Source organism: Phyllopteryx taeniolatus, chromosome 8, assembly GCF_024500385.1.
Source record: "Phyllopteryx taeniolatus isolate TA_2022b chromosome 8, UOR_Ptae_1.2, whole genome shotgun sequence".
In the NCBI taxonomy this organism is placed as follows: Eukaryota; Metazoa; Chordata; class Actinopteri; order Syngnathiformes; family Syngnathidae; genus Phyllopteryx; species Phyllopteryx taeniolatus.
In genome coordinates, this window is record NC_084509.1 from 8,909,833 (window position 1) to 8,928,446 (window position 18,614).

The 18,614-nt window shown below is 45.3% G+C and overlaps 1 protein-coding gene across 8 annotated transcripts in view; it reads left to right on the forward strand.

Moving 5' to 3' along the window:
• Positions 1-18,273, forward strand: part of lrfn1 (leucine rich repeat and fibronectin type III domain containing 1) — a 210,368-nt gene extending 192,095 nt beyond the window's left edge. For 7 of the 8 annotated variants that reach the window (XM_061782663.1, XM_061782662.1, XM_061782664.1 and 4 more), the window contains 2 exons: positions 5,040-6,435; positions 16,695-18,273. In XM_061782663.1, the coding sequence (XP_061638647.1) occupies positions 5,060-6,435; positions 16,695-17,577 (2,259 nt within the window). In that variant the 5' untranslated portion in view covers positions 5,040-5,059 and the 3' untranslated portion in view covers positions 17,578-18,273. Of the gene's footprint in view, positions 1-2,863; positions 3,173-5,039; positions 6,436-16,694 lie in introns of those variants that run through there. The other variant, XM_061782668.1, reaches the window with a different exon arrangement.
• Positions 18,274-18,614: the final 341 nt, after the last annotated feature.

An 18,614-nucleotide genomic window follows, 5' to 3' on the forward strand; every position in this document is an offset into this window, starting at 1 on the left:
CGCAGGAAGCAATTAGTTACTCTGTTGTATGAATGGCAACAGGTGGATACACATTTTAATTGTACCTTCCGCCATCTAGTGGAAGAGCATTTAATGGTGACAGCAATAGACAAATGATGTGCATTTTATTAAGTGAATACCTATCAGATACCCAAGAAAAATATACAGTAAGTTAGTGCTTGGAGAAACCAGCAATGAGATATCAGGGGAGATTTTAGCCCGTTCCTCTTTACAGAAAAATCTTTCAAGTTTCTTGGCTGCCACTTAGAAGCCCAAAGCGTCCTTTTTCTCCACAGGTTTTCTTTAGGGTTGAGGTCTGGAGACTGACTAGCCAACTTAATGGGAGGGTGACTTAAGTCCAAATTGCCTTCTGTTTATGAACAATAATAATTTGCAATACATTAATAAAGGGGCATGCCATTACAGAAAAGTGCATAATTGCGCCAGCCACCAACAAAGCCATCCAAGTGATCAACTCTCACTTACTGTATATTAGGTTTGGGGGAATTCAAACTGCTATGATTGAGACATGTCATCAGTGGCGGTTCGATATGGGCAGCCACCCAGGGCGGCATTCTGTGGGGGGCGGCACTCTCCCCCACTCGTTGACAATCAGCCAAGGGGGTGCAATTGATGGCCGTCGCACAGAGCGCCATTCGGTCCGGGACCGCCTGTGCATGTCATGTACAGTAAGTCACTTGCTGGTGTCGCACCTCTAGCTGGGCGCACCTCCTCCTCATAGCTCCTCTCATGGCACAATGTATATATATTTAAGTCAGTTATGTCACATCACAAAGACTGATTTGCCCCTTCCCAATGAGTTTAAATGCTTTTTTAAATGAGTCCTAGCCATAATCCTGACATGAGCAGTGTGCTCTAATCATGTCACGTGTAAACTCGCTTCATTAAAGTGAGGAAGGCTCCAATGTGGCCCCACGCCAAGTAATCCAAACTTCTGTGAGCAAACAGCAGCAGAGGCAGATGTCGGCAGAGGCTCTGTCTGCTTATTTGGTGCTAGCTTTGGGGTGCACATCTTCACACATCCATTAAGTTCACCTTTAAGGCTTTCACGCATATTTTGGAGTGTTTACAGGCCACGTTGGCTAATAAAGGCAGTAGAAAATGCACTCAGCAGAAGGTGCAGATGTGGCTGAAGGCCAATATTAGCGTGAGCTTTATTTGTACATCGGTGCCTTGAAGTTTGAACTCCCCAAACGGTGTACCAGGTGGAGTTTTGGAGTTTTCTCTGCTGGCTCTTAATTTTAGTCTCTCAACAGTAAATATTAATAGTTATATTTATTATATTAATAAATCAGACTGATTATCTTTATGTTGCATCAAAATGACACATTTGCAAACATCTGCTTTTACGCTGGAAAACAATTTTTGCCTATTTTACGGACATGTTACGGACCAAATTAGTAACTGAATGACAATCAATTTATGTTTGTGCACTGTCAATTTGAATTAATGTCCTGTTTTAGATGGGCGTTGCTTCTGTTGCGCAATGTTTGATGTTCTTACTTATTTTATTTTGATAGTTGTTTCTTCTGTCATGTCATCTTTGATGCTTGTACCTATTTGATTTTGGTAGGTTTCTACTTCCCATTGGCGTCCTAAGATAATTAGCTGGTATTGGCCAGCTTTTTTTCAACAATACACTAAGCTTTGGCTGTTTTGGTGGTGATGCATTTGAGCCTATCTGTTTCAAGAGTGAAAATGCAGAGTGCTACGTTAGCTTCTCACACTAGCTGTTACCTGTAGATGACTTGGGCGACGTTTAACGCTGTCACTGCTTTTGTTTAGAAGGGTTTTAAATGTTATTTTCCTACCCTTTCCTGTTGAAAAACAACAATATAACAGAAATGGAAGAGTACTACAGGTAAGCATTAATTTACTTGCAAATTCTCAAATCTGTTTGACTTTCAACCTTGACGTTAAGATGGCAGCTCAGCGTCATCTTAATTGAATTCAAAGACCTACATTCGACACCCTGAGTTACCGTGGCAACAAAGTCCCCCCACCACCACTCACTTCCCACCCTGCCCTCCCTGAAATCATGAAAGATCAATAGAGTATCCTCGGCAGTGTGGCAGAAAACACTCAGGCACAGATGCTCCTCGGGAGAAAGCGCAAGCTTTGTGTCCTAGTTACCGTGTGAATGCTAATGCAGCCCAGCAAGGTCAGGTCCAACGCTGCGTACAAACAAGCGTGGGCGGCAATATTTTTTTCATACCAACAAAGTCTCACACTGCTTCCTAATTGAGGGGATTTGGAGAAATAATTTCTTGACAACAACAGAGCTTTTCTGCCTGAATAAAATTCTCTCTTGGGGATTGGGAATGTTCTCACACCGTGTACCATCTAGTGTGTGTGTGTGTATGTGTGTGTGCATACGTGGGTGTGTGTGTGTGTGTGTGTGCCTGTGTGTGTGTGTGCATGCGTGTGTGCATGTTCTTACATACACAAGTTCTTTGACCTCTGAAACATTTTGACTGGCAACGGAAAGCAGATGTGGCAGTTGTAACTGTCTTTTATGTTTAACTTTTAATAACTCGCACAGAAAAAATTGATATTAGTTGATTTTCAAAGCACTGGGTGCTCTTTCCTAACATGATTGTTTCGCTTGAAGAGCCCACAGTGTAACAAAAACTACACGCTAAACATTTTCGGATACGGTAATAGAATTAGTCTGTTCCAGAATCAAACTGTATCTGCGCAGGCAATGTTTTATATAACAAATAACAACACACACACACACATAATATACATTATATATTTATTTAAAGAATAAAGGCCTATATCAGGGACTTGCAGGTGAATTGGTTATCACATTGTCTGGAGACATTTTCCAGATATCTCCCTGGTGAGAGCAAGGAATATTTTGGTCTCCCGAGTCCCGGAGTTGCCAAGACTGTCAAGGCTGATCAGTCACGGTGAGGTCAACAGATATTCGAACACAAACGATAGTGCAACATATGTAAAAAGATAATATAAAGATACTCACGGGCATATATTGTTGAACGACAAAAATTACTTACTGGGCTTAGATGTGACTGTCTACAGTACATGTATAATATATCCATATGTCTGTATCGTACTGCCCCCAGGTGGCCAAGGAGCACACACCAGAAAGAGCAGCACAATGTCCGCTGAATTCAAGCAAAGAAATGTGGGGAAAACTGTTGAATTTTTTACATTACATTTGAATATGTCATTACTGTATGTTCTTATCAAGTATAATGTGCTATTTTTCATAAGAAAATTACATTACACAAATGTTTTTTTGGGAGGCTGAAATGGCTTAATGGAATTTCCATCCATTTTAATGGGGAAAGATGCTTTAACATATGCATATTGAGGTACAAGGGTCATCATGGAACAAATTAAACTTGTATCTCAAGGCACCACTGTGATAAAAACAACAGTCTCTACAGGGTCACGTTACTTTTATTAGTGGTGCCTTGAGATCCAAGTTTAATTTAAAATAACATTTCCTTAACTGTCATACAAAACCTACCGATAGCAATTTTTCCCAATACATTTGTCGTAATGTTAGCATAAATTAGCCATGACAGATTATCTATGGCTGTTGGCTTCTTGCTTATGATTGACATGTTAGCGCTAACATTTCAGTTAGATGTAGTACAAAAGGGGCAGCTGGGAGCAGGTTAAGGTCCTCTTCCTTGGCCCACAAATGGAATGTCACTTTTCATTGCTTCCTTTGATTGATGCTAACACACACTCCTCATTCCCAATGAACCTTTCGGCGTTTGCCGCCAAGATGTATGCCAAGGCGAACCGAGAGGGGCTGGCAACAACATCCACGTTTGTCTGCCACTGGGCCCTCTTTGTGTTTGTGTTTGCTCCCGCCGAGGATCACATTTTCCGCCTGTCACCACAGGCGTATTCTCCTCGAGACTAAAAATCAATAGCTCTAAATAGAAATCAGAGCGTCGGCGCTTCCTCAAAGAAGGAGTCATCCGGTAAAATCATCCGTCAGTGGCAGTCCAAAACACCACAAGGATTTTTGTTGCCTAGATTTGTACAACTGTCCTAACTGTAAGCCCTAACCCTAATACTTTGTTGACTAGATCTCCACAATTCCCCTAACCCGTTTCAGTAATCCTAACACTTTGATATAAATAAATGCACCACTGTCGTAACAGTAACCCCGAACCAGTAACCACTATTGCTAACCCTTTGTTGCCCTGATTTTCACAACTGCACTTGTCCCAACCCTTACCTTTTGTTGACTAGATTTGCACAACTGTCCCAACCCTCATTTATACACCTAACCCCAACCCCTAACCCTTTGTTGACTAATTTTGCACAACTTTCCTAACCCAAACCATTTTGTTGCCTACATTTGAAAAACTGTCCAAACCCCTACCACTAAACCTTTGCTGCCCAGATTTGCTCAACCATCGTAACCCTAAACCCCTTTACCTAATCTAAGACCTAGCCATAGCCGCAACTCTTTGTTGCCCAGGTTGGCACAACTGTGTAAACCCTAATCCTGTGTTTCCCAGGTATGCACAACTGGCCTAAGTCCCACCTCGACCCTACCCTATCCCCTACCCCTAGTTAGCCCTGACCCGGCCCTAGGATTAGGGGTAGTCTGGTTATGTCTCATTTTGCGGAATTTCTAGGATGCCTCTGGAGCGTGAAAAGGTCATAGATTTTTTAGACAAGCAACCCATTATTCTTCCCCCCACTGTGGAATATAGAGTTTAAAAAAAAAAGCCTTGTTATATGATGAAAATGTATTTGTTGACTGAGCGATCAGTGCTTTGTGATCATTCAGGAAATTATATGCTTCAGGCACAAAAGTATTCTCTTATTTGCCTTAAAAGTATCCACAGACGTGCTTTATGATTTTGCTGCAGCCGTTCATCATAGCAGGTGTCATTATTTCTGAAAAGCTCATTTCATTTTGCATAGATACCTTGCTGCTATCTTGGTCAGGCTTTAAGGTTTTGTAAGCAGGCTCCCATGTTTATTCATCCCATTTTGATTCCCTCTCTCTCTCTGTACAGGAGCAGGAACGCGATTGAGAATGGACCGGTTGATCCTGTTCATGCTGCTGTGTGGTGCCCTGGTGAAGGGGAACAATTGTCCTGGCCGCTGCATCTGCCAGCACCTGTCGCCCACCCTCACGCTCCTCTGCGCCAAGACAGGCCTCCTCTTCGTGCCGCCCACCATCGATCGCAAGACGGTCGAGCTCCGGCTCACTGACAACTTCATCACCGTCATCCGCAGGAAGGACTTCTTCAACATGACCAGCCTGGTGCACCTCACCTTGTCCCGCAACACAATTAGTCAGATCACCCCCCAGGCCTTCTTAGGCCTGCGCTCGCTGCGAGCGCTACACATGGATGGAAACCGCCTGAGCGCAATCAGGAGTGACTACTTCAAAGGCCTGAACAACCTGCGGCACCTCATCCTCGGGAACAACCAGATCCACCAGGTAGCAGCCACCTCCTTCGATGAGTTTGTCTCCACCATCGAGGACCTGGATCTGTCCAATAACAACCTGCGCACTCTGCCTTGGGAAGCAATAGCCCGGATGACCAACATTAACACACTCACCCTGGACCACAACCTGATCGACCACATTGGAGCAGGCACCTTCACCCTGCTCACCAAGCTGGTCCGCCTGGACATGACGTCAAACCGATTGCAGAAGCTGCCCCCTGACAGCCTGTTCCAGCATGCTCAGGTACTGTCCGACGCCAAGGGCTCAAGCTCGTCCACCCTGGCCGTCAGTTTTGGCGGGAACCCGCTTCACTGCAACTGCGAGCTGCTATGGCTCCGCCGACTGACCCGCGAGGATGATCTGGAGACTTGCGCCTCCCCAGAACACCTCATGGACAAGTACTTCTGGTCCATACAAGAGGAGGAGTTCATCTGCGAGCCGCCATTGATCACCAAACACCTTGCCACCAAGCCCCACGTGATGGAAGGGCAAGGGGTCACCCTTAAGTGCAAGGCGGTGGGCGATCCTGACCCGGAGATCCACTGGCGTTCGCCGGATGGCAAGCTGGTGCACAACAACACCCGCACCATCCTGTATGAAAATGGCACACTTGATATTCTCATTACCACGCTGAAGGACAGCGGGGCGTTCAACTGTGTGGCCTCCAATGCAGCGGGTATCGCCACAGCTGCCGTGGAGATCAACATGATTCCACTGCCACTGTTTGTTAACAATACGGGCCACATGCGCGAAGATCCAGGCCTGTCGGACATCACCACCTCATCCAAGACAGGCAATGACACCAAGGGCTACGACAAGCAGGGCAGGAGGGTGGTGGTCACGGAGTTGACCTCGTCTTCAGCCGTAATCCGATGGCCGTCTGAGCGTCACATCCCTGGCATCAGAATGTACCAGATCCAGTACAACAGTACCGCCGATGACACGCTAGTGTACAGGTTAGTCGAGGGGCGATAGACGCATATGCAGAGCTGCCAAATGTTACGGAACATCCGTATTTTGTTACGGAAATCGCTGAACGCTGACTCATTACGCTCATAACACCGATTGTTACGGATATTGGGGGGTGGGGGGGGGGGGGGGGGGGGGGGGAATCCAATGGCGCTGTGTCTGGCCACTGTGATGAAAACTTCATTAATGAATTAGATTAAATAAACAATATACTGTTTAAAATAAAGGGATAAAAAAAAGCTGCTTGGGGGCACGCTTTTTGATATATGACCTGGTTTTCCTCACAAATAATTGCTGTTATTATATCTTTACTACTGCATTAGCATTAGTAATAGACCACGGCGCGTGCCAACTTGTAGACAAATTTACAGACTTCGTCAGACGTCTTAAACTGAGCTTACTGATTTACTGATTTCAGAAGTAAGAAGAATATGGGCGCTAGCCAGTCAGCTACGCAGGTAAAAGCTAGCGCGAGACGCTAACATAGCAGTCTACATCCTCCCTCAGTGCTTCTTCTTGAAGAACAGCACAAATAGATGGACTAAATTGCACCACATCAGTCACAGACGATCCAAATCAGCCAATTGTTCACAAAAAAGTTCAGCCTGAGAGTCCTTTCAAGCCAACAGCAATTGAGCAAAAACAGAAAATATAAGCATACGAAAATAAAACCAGTAACTGAGTTAAACAATGCTTAACACAACCGAGATATGCAATCAATTACTTTGTTTACAAAAACCTGGTCAATCAAAACGAAATTAATGGGAATTAATAGTGCCATAGAATGGAATAATAGTGTATCGTCAATGTTTATGTCCTATTTCTAATAACTTGTCAAATGTGCCATGGTTTAACTTGTTCAAAACTGTGAAGCCAAATTTCAGCCCTCTGACCTTTGACTTTAACTGTTTTGTCTTTGGTGGAATACATCAAAGTCCAAAAATGTCCCAAAAAAATGAACAACGGCTGCATAAGGGCTGGACTCCAATTCATTCATGTAAACCCCTAAACTCATTTGAAACAGTGCTGTCTGTATCGCAATGTGCTGTGTGCTATTTCTACCCGAGGTGGCAGTAAAGCATGGAGTTCAATTCCTGGACGACGTTATGTTGGACAAGAACCGGAAAGACGACTTAGTCACGTCAGTGTGATATTTCGTTACCTATGTTCGAAAGGAAGCACCTTTTTATCTCTTTCTGACCGTATGATGCATTCCACAAAGGTTAAGGAAAGGTGGTATAGCGGTTAAAATACTGTTGCCGGTTGGAAGATTTGACTTCCCGGAGAATCCCTATGTTATGTGATAAAAAAAACGAAGCCGCTGATAGGCCGAAGACGAGATCTGCGTATCGCCGATCAATTGCTATTCCTTACAGTTCCCGGATATCTGTCACAGCTAATTTGAAATTTGTCGAACTGAATCTGAAATGATCAAACTGAATGTGAAAATTTCTAATTTGAATTTTCATTGCAGATAAAACATTCTTACATTCACTTTCAGGTTTGTTGGACTTAAGTTAATACAAATTCAAATTATGTTTTTCAAATTCAGTTCGTAAATTCAAATTCAATTCCTGGTGGCACATATTTAAGCCCATAGATTGTTAACAAGCTGGACAATGGATAAATTCAACCATCCATCCATCCATTTTCTGAGGCACTTCTCCTCACTAGGGTCGCGGGCGTGCTGGAGCCTATCCCAGCTGTCATCGGGCAGGAGGCGGGGTACACCCTGAACTGGTTGCCAGCCAATCGCAGGGCACATAGAAACAAACAACCATTCGCACTCACAGTCATGCCTACGGGCAATTTAGAGTCTCCAATGAATGCATGTTTTTGGGATGTGGGAGGAAACCGGAGTGCCCGGAGAAAACCCACACAGGCACGGGGAGAACATGCAAACTCCACACAGGCGGGGACGGGGATTGAACCCCGCACCTCAGAACTGTGAGGCTGACGCTCTAACCAGTCGGCCACCGTGCCGCCTGGATAAATTCATTTTAAAAAAAATTTGCAAAGTCTAGCTAACTTTCTGTGTCTATTCTTTTCCTACCACCCTTTCAAAAAGCCACAATAAGTACACACAGAAGTTGGCTGACATGAAGTCTATCGAGGTCTCTTGTTTGGCCCGCAGCACTGCCAAGCAGGAGTAAAGCGTATTTTTCCAGGATCATACACCACAATAAATAACAACAGTACATTTCACCATACGCACTCAGCCAAACAGCATTAGGCCATCATTAATTTGCTGCAACACAAAACGTGATTACTTGCGGTCGGCTAATTAAAGGCTTGGTTGCAGCGGTGAACGAAGCATCATTTACTTATTAGGGGTGAGAAAATAAGCACATACTTGTTTACTAGTAAAAGTTATTAAAGATTTAGAAATAAAATTGTGTTTTATCATTATATTATTGGAATATTATTACTGTTACGTATGGACCAGTTGATCCTGTTCATGCTGCTGTGTGGTGCCCTGGTGAAGGGGAACAATTGTCCTGGCCGCTGCATCTGCCAGCACCAGGAACCAGATGATAAATTGGGGCAACATTTTATAGTGGTGTTGTTTTTTTTAGGGGTTGTTCATAGGTTAATTTGTATCCATCCATCCATTTTCTACCGCTTATCCGAGGTCGGGTCGTGGGGGCAGTAGCTTTAACAGGGACGCCCAGACTTCCCTCTCCCCAGCCACTTCATCCAGCTCTTCCGGAGGGATCCAGAGGCGTTCCCAGGCCAGCCGAAGGACGTAGTCTCTCCAGCGTGTCCTGGGACGTCCCCCGGGTCTCCTCCCGGTGGGACGTGCCTGGAACACCTCACCGGGGAGGCGTCCGGGAGGCATCCGAATCAGATGCCCCTGCCACCTCATCGGGCTCCTCTCGGTGTGAAGGAGCAGTGGCTCTACTCTGCCTCACGGATGACTGAGCTTCTCACCCTATCTCTAAGGGAGAGCCCGGACACCCTGCGGAGGAAACTAATTTCGGCCGCTTGTATCCTGGATCTTGTTCTTTCGGTCATGACCCACAGCTCGTGACCATAGGTGAGGGTAGGAATGTAGATCGACCGGTAAATCGAGAACTGCAAAGTCCGCATCACTGCAGACGCTGCACCGATCCGCCTGTCAATCTCCCGTTCCATTCTTCCCTCACTCGTGAACAAGACGCCAAGATACTTGAACTCCTCCACTTGGGGCAGGATCTCATCCCCGACCTGGAGAGGGCACGCCACCCCGACTGAGGACCATGGACCATGGTCTCAGATTTGGAAGTGCTGATTCTCATCCCAGCCGCTTCAGCCTCTGCGAAGGCTCCAGCACGCCCGCGACCCTAGTGAGGAGAAGCGGCTCAGGAAATGGATGGATGGATGGAATTTCAGATTAGGATTTAAATGAGATTAGCATCAGATCAGCATCAGCGCGTGTGACGTGATGAATAGTCTGACTGCACAAATTTTTTATTTTGGTATGGAATAGGGTTGGGCATTTGACTGAATTTCTTACCGTATGGGGTAAATCAATGACTCGATTATTTTTAAATGAGATAATTTTCTAGTTTTACTTTACCTAGCAAACTAGTTGAGAGTGAATGGCACTTCAAGATGGTCAGAAAGGTGACAGTGGTTACCACATTTGTCTCACAGTTGAACGGTCTCAGTTTAGAATCCCAATTCAGGCTCTCCCATGTGTACTTTTCTTATTCTTTCTCCCACATCCCCAAAAAGTGCATGTTAAAGTCATTGAAGACAAAATTCAGTCGTAGGGGACTTGAGTGACATGACTTGACTTGAGAATAGTCGCCAATTTTAGGATTTATGACTTGCTAGGTTAAAACTAATGAGAGACACAACACCTACGACGTCTTTAAGTCAGTCATGTATTTAATTGAGAAGACAATAAAGTGGTGAATCACACAGAGACTGGAATGTGGAAACTATACCATTAAATAACTACGATTGTGAATGTCTAAATATAGACATGTACATAAATTCCATCTTGAGTGGGTTGACTCATTACTGCGCCTCCGAAATATAAACTAATACAAGTAAATGGACTGAACTTCATAATGCGACAACATACAAAGAGCACAAAGCTAATGCCTCATATTCAGGCATTCACAAACACAAACACACACACACACACACACACACAAGCATATGAGAAATATTGGCACAAAAACAATTCAGTTTTTACATCTGTTTACATATGTTTAGGCCCATATACTGTATTTCAATATTTATCATGACATTAACAGTGTTATTACATTGGTAGCTGTAAACACACATGGATACGTTAGGGGAAAAAAATTATATTCTATTCTTCTAAATAATATATGTAAATTTATTTTATACTCCAAGTTGTTCATTGAATTTTTAGGTGTAAATGTACTTTTTTGTATTATCCATCCATCCATCCATTCTCTACCGCTTATCCGGGTCGGGTCGCGGGGGCAGTAGCTTCAGCAGGGACGCCCAGACTACCCTCTCCCCAGCCACTTCATCCAGCTCTTCCGGGGGGATCCCGAGGCGTTCCCAGGCCAGCCGAAGGATGTAGTCTCTCCAGCGCGTCCTGGGTCGTCCCCGGGGTCTCCTCCCGGTGGGACATGCCCGGAACACCTCACCAGGGAGGCGTCCGGGAGGCATCCGAATCAGATGCCCCAGCCACCTCATCTGGCTCCTAGCGGCTCTACTCTGAGATCCTCCCGGATGACCGAGCTTCTCACCCTATCTCTAAGGGAGAGCCCGGACACCCTGCGGAGGAAACTCATTTCGGCCGCTTGTATCCGGGATCTTGTTCTTTCGGTCACGACCCACAGCTCATGACCATAGGTGAGGGTAGGAACGAAGATCGACCGGTAAATTGAGAGCTTCGCCTTTCGGCTTAGCTCTTTCTTTACCACAACGGACCGATACAAAGTCCGCATCACTGCAGACGCTGCACCGATCCGCCTGTCGATCTCCCGTTCCATTCTTCCCTCACTTGTGAACAAGACCACAAGATACTTGAATTCCTCCACTTGGGGCAGGATCTCATCCCCGACCTGGAGATCGCATGCCACCCTTTCCCGACTGAGGACCATGGTCTCAGATTTGGAGGTGCTGATTCTCATCCCAGCCGCTTCACACTCGGCTGCGAACTGCTCCAGTGAGAGTTGGAGGTCACGGCTTGATGAAGCCAAGAGAACCACAGCAGGACAGCCACCCCCTTGCCACTGAGGAGCTTTTTAACCACCTCAGTGACCTCAACCCCAGAGATAGGAGAGCCCACCTCAGAGAACCCAGACTATGCTTCCTCATGGGAAGGCGTGACGGTGGAATTAAAGAGGTCTTCGAAGTATTCTCCCCATCGGCTCGTAACGTCCCGAGTCGAGGTCAGCAGCGTCCCATCCCCACTATACACAGTATTGATGGTGCACTGTACACAGGGTCCACTCGGACTCGATGTCCACCGCCCCCCCGGAACATGAGCAAAGTTCTGTCGGAGGTGGGAGTTCTGACAGGGGATTCTGCCAGACGTTCCCAGCAGACCCACACAATATGTTTGGGCCTGCCACGTCAGACTGACATCTTCCCCCACCATCGGAGCCAACTCACCACCAGGTGGTGATCAGTTGACAGCTCCGCCCCTCTCTTTACCCGAGTGTCCAAGACATGCGGCCACAAGTCCGATGACATGACCACAAATTCGATCATCGAACTGCGACCTAGGGTGTCCTGGTGCCAAGTGCACGTGTGGACACCCTTATGCTTGAACATGGTGTTCGTTATGGACAATCCGTGACAAACACAGAAGTCCAATAACAGAACACCGCTCTGGTTCTGATCGGGGGGGCCGTTCCTCCCAATCACGCCCTTCCAGGTCTCACCGTCATTGCCCACGTGAGCATTGAAGTCCCCCAGCAGAACGATGGAGTCCCCAGCGGGAGCGCTCTCCAGCACCCCCTCCAAGGACTCCAAAAAGGGTGGGTACTCTGAACTGCTGTTTGGTGCATAGGCACAAACAAAAATGAAAATAGCAGTAAATAAAAGGAAAATGTCCAATAAGGTAGTTCACTTAACTCGGCTAAAGGTGCTTTTCTAATGCCCGGAATACATTAATTTACATATATTGACATACGTGTAAATGTTGGATAGTCATTTACCTCTATGTGCTGTATTATAAAACCCATATATTTCTAACACCTATTATAATATAACATTGAATTACAATACATTACTTAATGTAATCAATAAGTTATTTTGGAAAAATATCGATGGTAAAAGTAGAGCCACTGCATAGGGGTTATTAAGTCTTTTAAATATACTGTAAGCAGTGCTATGATTCACTGTGTGACGCACAAACAGAATCTAGGGTACTTGCATCTATTCCAGGGTTCATGTATTCTTACAATTAATCATGTATCCGGTGTTGAGCTGTAGTATCAGACATAATGAGTTTGTTTGAGGCACTTCTCCAAATCCGAATTAAGAGGGACTTCTGTTATATGTATACCACCTTAACACCAAGCCTTTGAACTGTGGTGTAATATTCAAAGTGGACCTTTGGTGTTATTTAGGCATCACACCTGTCTCCCATCATGCTAAGTGTCTCAAAAAAGCCAAAGACAAATCAAAACGTGTGCACTTAAATCTTTTAATGATCTTGTTCGTTAATCCATCCATCCATATTCTGTACCGCTTATCCCAATAGGGTCGCGGGCATGCTGGAGCCTATCACAGCTAACTGTGAATATATAGTTAAAGTAATCACTAATGTAAAATGTTAAAAGATAACACATGTATCTCTCTACCTTTTGTTAACAAATGAAAAGCATATGGCAGCAAAGCAGTCAGCAATTAGTGCGAGAAGCTAATGTAGCAGTCTTCATCTTCACTCAGGGATTGTTCCCTTTCAAACAGCACAAACAGATTTGCTCATATGGACAAGACTTGTCTCAGAAGGTCCCAATCAAAGTCCTTTGTTCACAAAAAGTTGCTCAAAATGCAGCTACCCCAGAAGCTAATGCTGTAGTCTCTAGCTTCACTAAGGGCTCAGGCCATGGTGCCAAAGCTATATGGAATTTGAGCTAAATGTAGACGGCTTTACAGAATGATCGCGGGTAGCGTATCGTTCGGCAAGGCACAAATGAGACGATCGTTCCTCGATGACGTCATTTTATGCAGATGGCGACTAAAGATGACGTCACTCCATTGACGTGTGTCACAAATCAACCGTCTCCATGGCTGAGTTATTACTATCAGCACATATGTCCACTTTACGCTCTATGCTTCTGGTGGGATTCATTTAAAGTAAAAAATGATCAACACTGTTACTCCTACTCACAATTTTGCAGATGCAGAGACAATTGTGAGTGGTCTTCCCCAGCACACCACCTGTCCCCAACCACTCGCACTGCATATTTGGAGTGACTTGTAAATATGTATACAGTGTTCATATGTTGCTTGTGTATTATTGTATTATGTTGAATGCAAAAACAGAGTAGAACAGTCAAAAACATTTTTATTTTCTTTATGTACCCAAAAACATTAGACATAATGACAGCCTAATTACGACAGACCTTAGTAATAGGCGGTTGCTGAGGCATAGTGACCATGAATCAGTGTATGTTAAGTCATTTTAATATTAAATGCTGCCCAAAATAGAACAGACACTCAGCAAAATATGTATTTTCAAACTGAAATGAAGAATGACAAAAACAGTAGATTAAATGTTTGTTTGTGTCCTGCTCGGTTTAAGATCCAGCCGATACAGGCCATGACATTTTTACATGTCACTGTTGAGGCGCTAAAAGACTTCCGCAAATTATACATCAGTTGTCCCTCGATTTTAGCGAGCCCGTGGAACCTTCTCGATGCTCGATCCTCGCACCTCGATGTTCATTTAGGACTGTCGGGAGGCTCGTTAATACGGCAGTGTGAGAAAAACTTCTGGGTCGCTTTTGAAGTATTGAGGAGCAGGTAGCTCGGAACGTTGCAATTACGAAACTTAAGATGAGCCCAGACTGAAAGAAACCAGGGAACTAAATACAGGTACAAGCATGCTTTGCTGTACTTACAATTAGCACATTTGACTGTGTTATCATGCCTTTTTGCTGTGTTACCTTACTTTTTATAGGCATGGTGTAAAAGAGGCGGCACGGTGGCCGACTGGTTAGAGCGTCAGCCTCACAGTTCTGAGGACCCGGGTTCTATCCCGGGCCCCGCCTGTGTGGAGTTTGCATGTTCTCCCCGTGCCTGTGTGGGTTTTCTTCGGGCACTCTGGTTTCCTCCCACATCCCAAAAACATGCATTAATTGGAGACTCTAAAATTGCCCGTAGGTGTGACTGTGAGTGCGAATGGTTGTTTGTTTGTGTGTGCCCTGCGATTGGCTGGCGACCAGTTCAAGGTGTACCCCACCTCCTGCCCGATGACAGCTGGGATAGGCTCCAGCACCCCCGCGACCCTAGTGAGGAGAAGCGGCTCCGAAAATGGATGGATGGATGGATGGATGTAAAAGAGTGGAATCATCTGTAGTCATGTACTGTTAAACTCTGGCAGCCTGGGCTACATTATTAGTGCAATTCATGACAACTCCAAGTACTGCAAATACAATTTGAACATTAACACTGCGCTTAAATATAGTAAATTAATAAACTGTATTTAATGATTCAATTCATATGTATTGAGGATTAAGGTTAAATACAAATTGAAATTGTTTGAAAACAAACACTCCTAAAAAATAAAAGAAAATGCAAATGCATTATACTTAAAATGAACCTAACATGCATGATGTTAGAATGTGGGAAGAAGCTGGAAACATGGCAGCAAACTAAGGATGTCCCGATCCAACCTTTTCATTCCGATCCGATAACAATATTGTAGCCTTGAGTTTTGGCCGATACCGATATCGGTCGGATCCAATTTCAGCAATAATCATACATAATTGACTTATTTTGTAGTATGGAATGTTTGAAACGGCTTGATCAAGTGATATTACACAGAGAGCAATAATCAGCAACAGTCGGTATGATTGACCTAAACTGACCCATTTGTTATTATTATTTATTAACCAATGGGTTACATAAAGTAACTGCTGTGCACATCTTGACCTCTGAGGGGCAGTGTGATGCACACGATGAGATACACACTTGCAGCAACAAAGAAATCATCCATCCATCCATTTTCTGTGCCGCTTCTCCTCACTAGGGTCGCGGGCGTGCTGGAGCCTATCCCAGCTGTCATCGGGCAGGAGGCGGGGTACACCCTGAACTGGTTGCCAGCCAATCGCAGGGCACATAGGAACAAACAACCATTCGCCCTCACAGTCATGCCTACAGGCAATTTAGAGTCTCCAATTCATGCATGTTTTTGGGATGTGGGAGGAAACCGGAGTGCCCGGAGAAAACCCACGCAGGCACGGGGAGAACATGCAAACTCCACACAGGCGGGGCCGGGGATTGAACCCGGGTCCTCAGAACTGTGAGGCTGACGCTCTAACCAGTCGGCCACCGTGCCGCCTCAAAGAAATCAGAAGTCACGAATTAATATTGTTATTATAACTTATTTTTCACAGTGTGAAGAATATATGCCAGAGTATTGTTATATTTCCTGTTTGCAAGTGTTTATACAATGCTTGTGTCTTTATTCATTTTTTTCGAGAGCTATAAATGCCATGAATTCAATGCAAATTTTTATTAGCTCGTCAATGGTGTTTTTCCATTCACTGTGTGTTAGCGTTGAGCTACCGATTTTTGTATAAAAAATAAATAAATAAATAAATAAACTAAGTCTGTGATGTATTTGAACATTCAATATGTGTAATTCTTCTCTTATGTCTGTTTAGTTTTACAGTTAACTTCAATGGGAGTGTCAATAAATGACTTTAAGCAAGCAACAATCACTCTTACGCCTTGCTACTATGTTAGCAGTTAGCACTTTAGCAAGTGTTGTTGTAATCACATGAGCTCTGCATGCCGTCTGGGCACTGCTGGATAAAAGTGCTGGAGCGAAGCATGGGAGGGACTGCTTATATAAGGTAAAACATCGGACCGATTTCCGATCTCAAAGATCAGATCGGGACACCCCTAAAGCAAACACTGCAAATCAAAGTCATTAGTTCGCAAAAACCCGCTTGAAATGCGCATAGTACCACAAGCTATCGTTGTCAACCTGCACAAACACCAGTCACAGAAGAGCCCAATCAGTCATTTGTTTACAAAAAGTTTAGTCTGAGAGTCCTGTCAGAAATAACCCGGCATTTCTCCCCTCTTGTAGGATGATCCCGCCCACCAACAAGGATTTCCTGATCAACGACCTGGCGGCCGGGCGCGAGTACGACCTGTGCGTGCTGGCCGTATACGACGACGGTGTCACCTCGCTGACGGCCACGCGGGTGGTGGGGTGCATCCAGTTCCACACGACCGGCGAGGTCAGCCAGTGCCGCTTCATGCACAGCCAATTCCTGGGGGGAACCATGATCATCATCATTGGCGGCATCATTGTGGCGTCCGTCTTGGTGTTCATTGTCATCCTCATGATCCGCTACAAGGCCTACAGCGGACCCGAGGACGGCAAGGCCAAGGCGTGCCCCGGCGTCCGCTCGCAGGCCAACGGCAGCCACCAGCTGCTGCAGCGCTCGGTGTCCTGTCAGCCTTCGGATGAGGGTCAGCGTGATGGGCCTAAGGAGTGCATGGCGCTGGTTCTGAAGGTGGACAACGAGAAGGAGGAGGACACCAGACCCGTAGTGGCAGTAGAGGCGCCCTCCGTGGTCCTGGAGGTGGAGCTGCCGCCGACGACTAAGCGAAGGACCAGCCTGCCGCCAGAGGACACGCAGACAGACAGCAGTCTCATGGGCTCCACCATGTCGCTGTGCCTCATCGGCCCTAACGCTTGCTCCGCCGAGACGCCGCGCTTCATGGACAAAAAGGGCATGCTGGCCAACGCGGGGCTGCTGATACCCAACGAGCTGGCACGAACTCGGCACAGGTTCTCCTTCGACGGGGGGGACTACTCCATATTTCAGAGCCACAGTTACCCGCGGCGGGCCAGGACAAGATGGCACCGCTCCACCAACCAGCTGGACGCTGAATCGTCGCCCCTGGGCAACCGCAGGGTTACCTTCAGCAGCACCGAGTGGATGCTGGAAAGCACCGTATAAACGTGACACTCAACAAACAAACATAAACCACTTCAGCCCTTCAGCCGGCCTCGCCATCACACCGGCAGAGAGCTTTGTCAGTTTTTCGGTCCATGTTGTTTCTTCTTTAATGCAGCAGTGCCTTAATTCTCAGAAACGAACAACAAAAAAGTATGAATGGAGGATGCTGCTCGCCGTCGTCCATAACCCCCCCCCCCCCCCCCCCCGCATTTCCATCATTTCTTTGACGATTCGTTTATAACTGTTCGTGTGAGGTTTGTATGTGTTTTTTCTTTCAATGTTCAAAAAAAAGAGAAAAAAAGCGCAACTTTCAAGTGAACAGCAACACAAAAGAAACACTTGTGCACAGAAGACACGAAGATACCAGGACATGTATCAACACCACTGTAATAATTTAAGCGGAACAAAGCAAAAAAAGCCGTATTTTACAAGTTTCTTAACAGTGATGGGATTCCTTCTCGCTATCCTCAAGGGACTGGACGGTGTGAAATAGCTCCAGATGTGACTGTATATTATTAACCCTATCTGGCTGGTCTAGATCAAACAGACGACAACAAAAGACCTATATAAGTATATTCAAACATTTGGTGTATGTGTACTAACTATGTAAAGTCAGTAAGTCATAATGTCACATGACTTTTTACAAAGCATTTGGGTGTTGGCTGCAAGTTTTTACATTAAAAACCTGTGTCATCACATCTCTCTATGTCAAATATGGGTGTGTGTGTCAAATGTTGGCTCCATGGATCAAACATGGGTCCATCGGTCAAACAGAGGTCTAAGTGTCAAACTTGGGTCTGTGTGTCTAACATGGGTCCATATGGCAAACATTTTGTCCATTTATTATACAATTGTCTATGTGTCAAAACATCATTCTGTAGGTCAAACAATTCGTCCATGTATCAAATATGGGTCTATGTGTCAAACAGTGGCCAATGTGTCAAACATAGATCTCTGGGTTTGTGGGTCCAGCATTGGTTTATCGGTCCAACGTAGTTCCATGTGTCAAATGTGGGTCCGGAGTCAAATAATGGGCC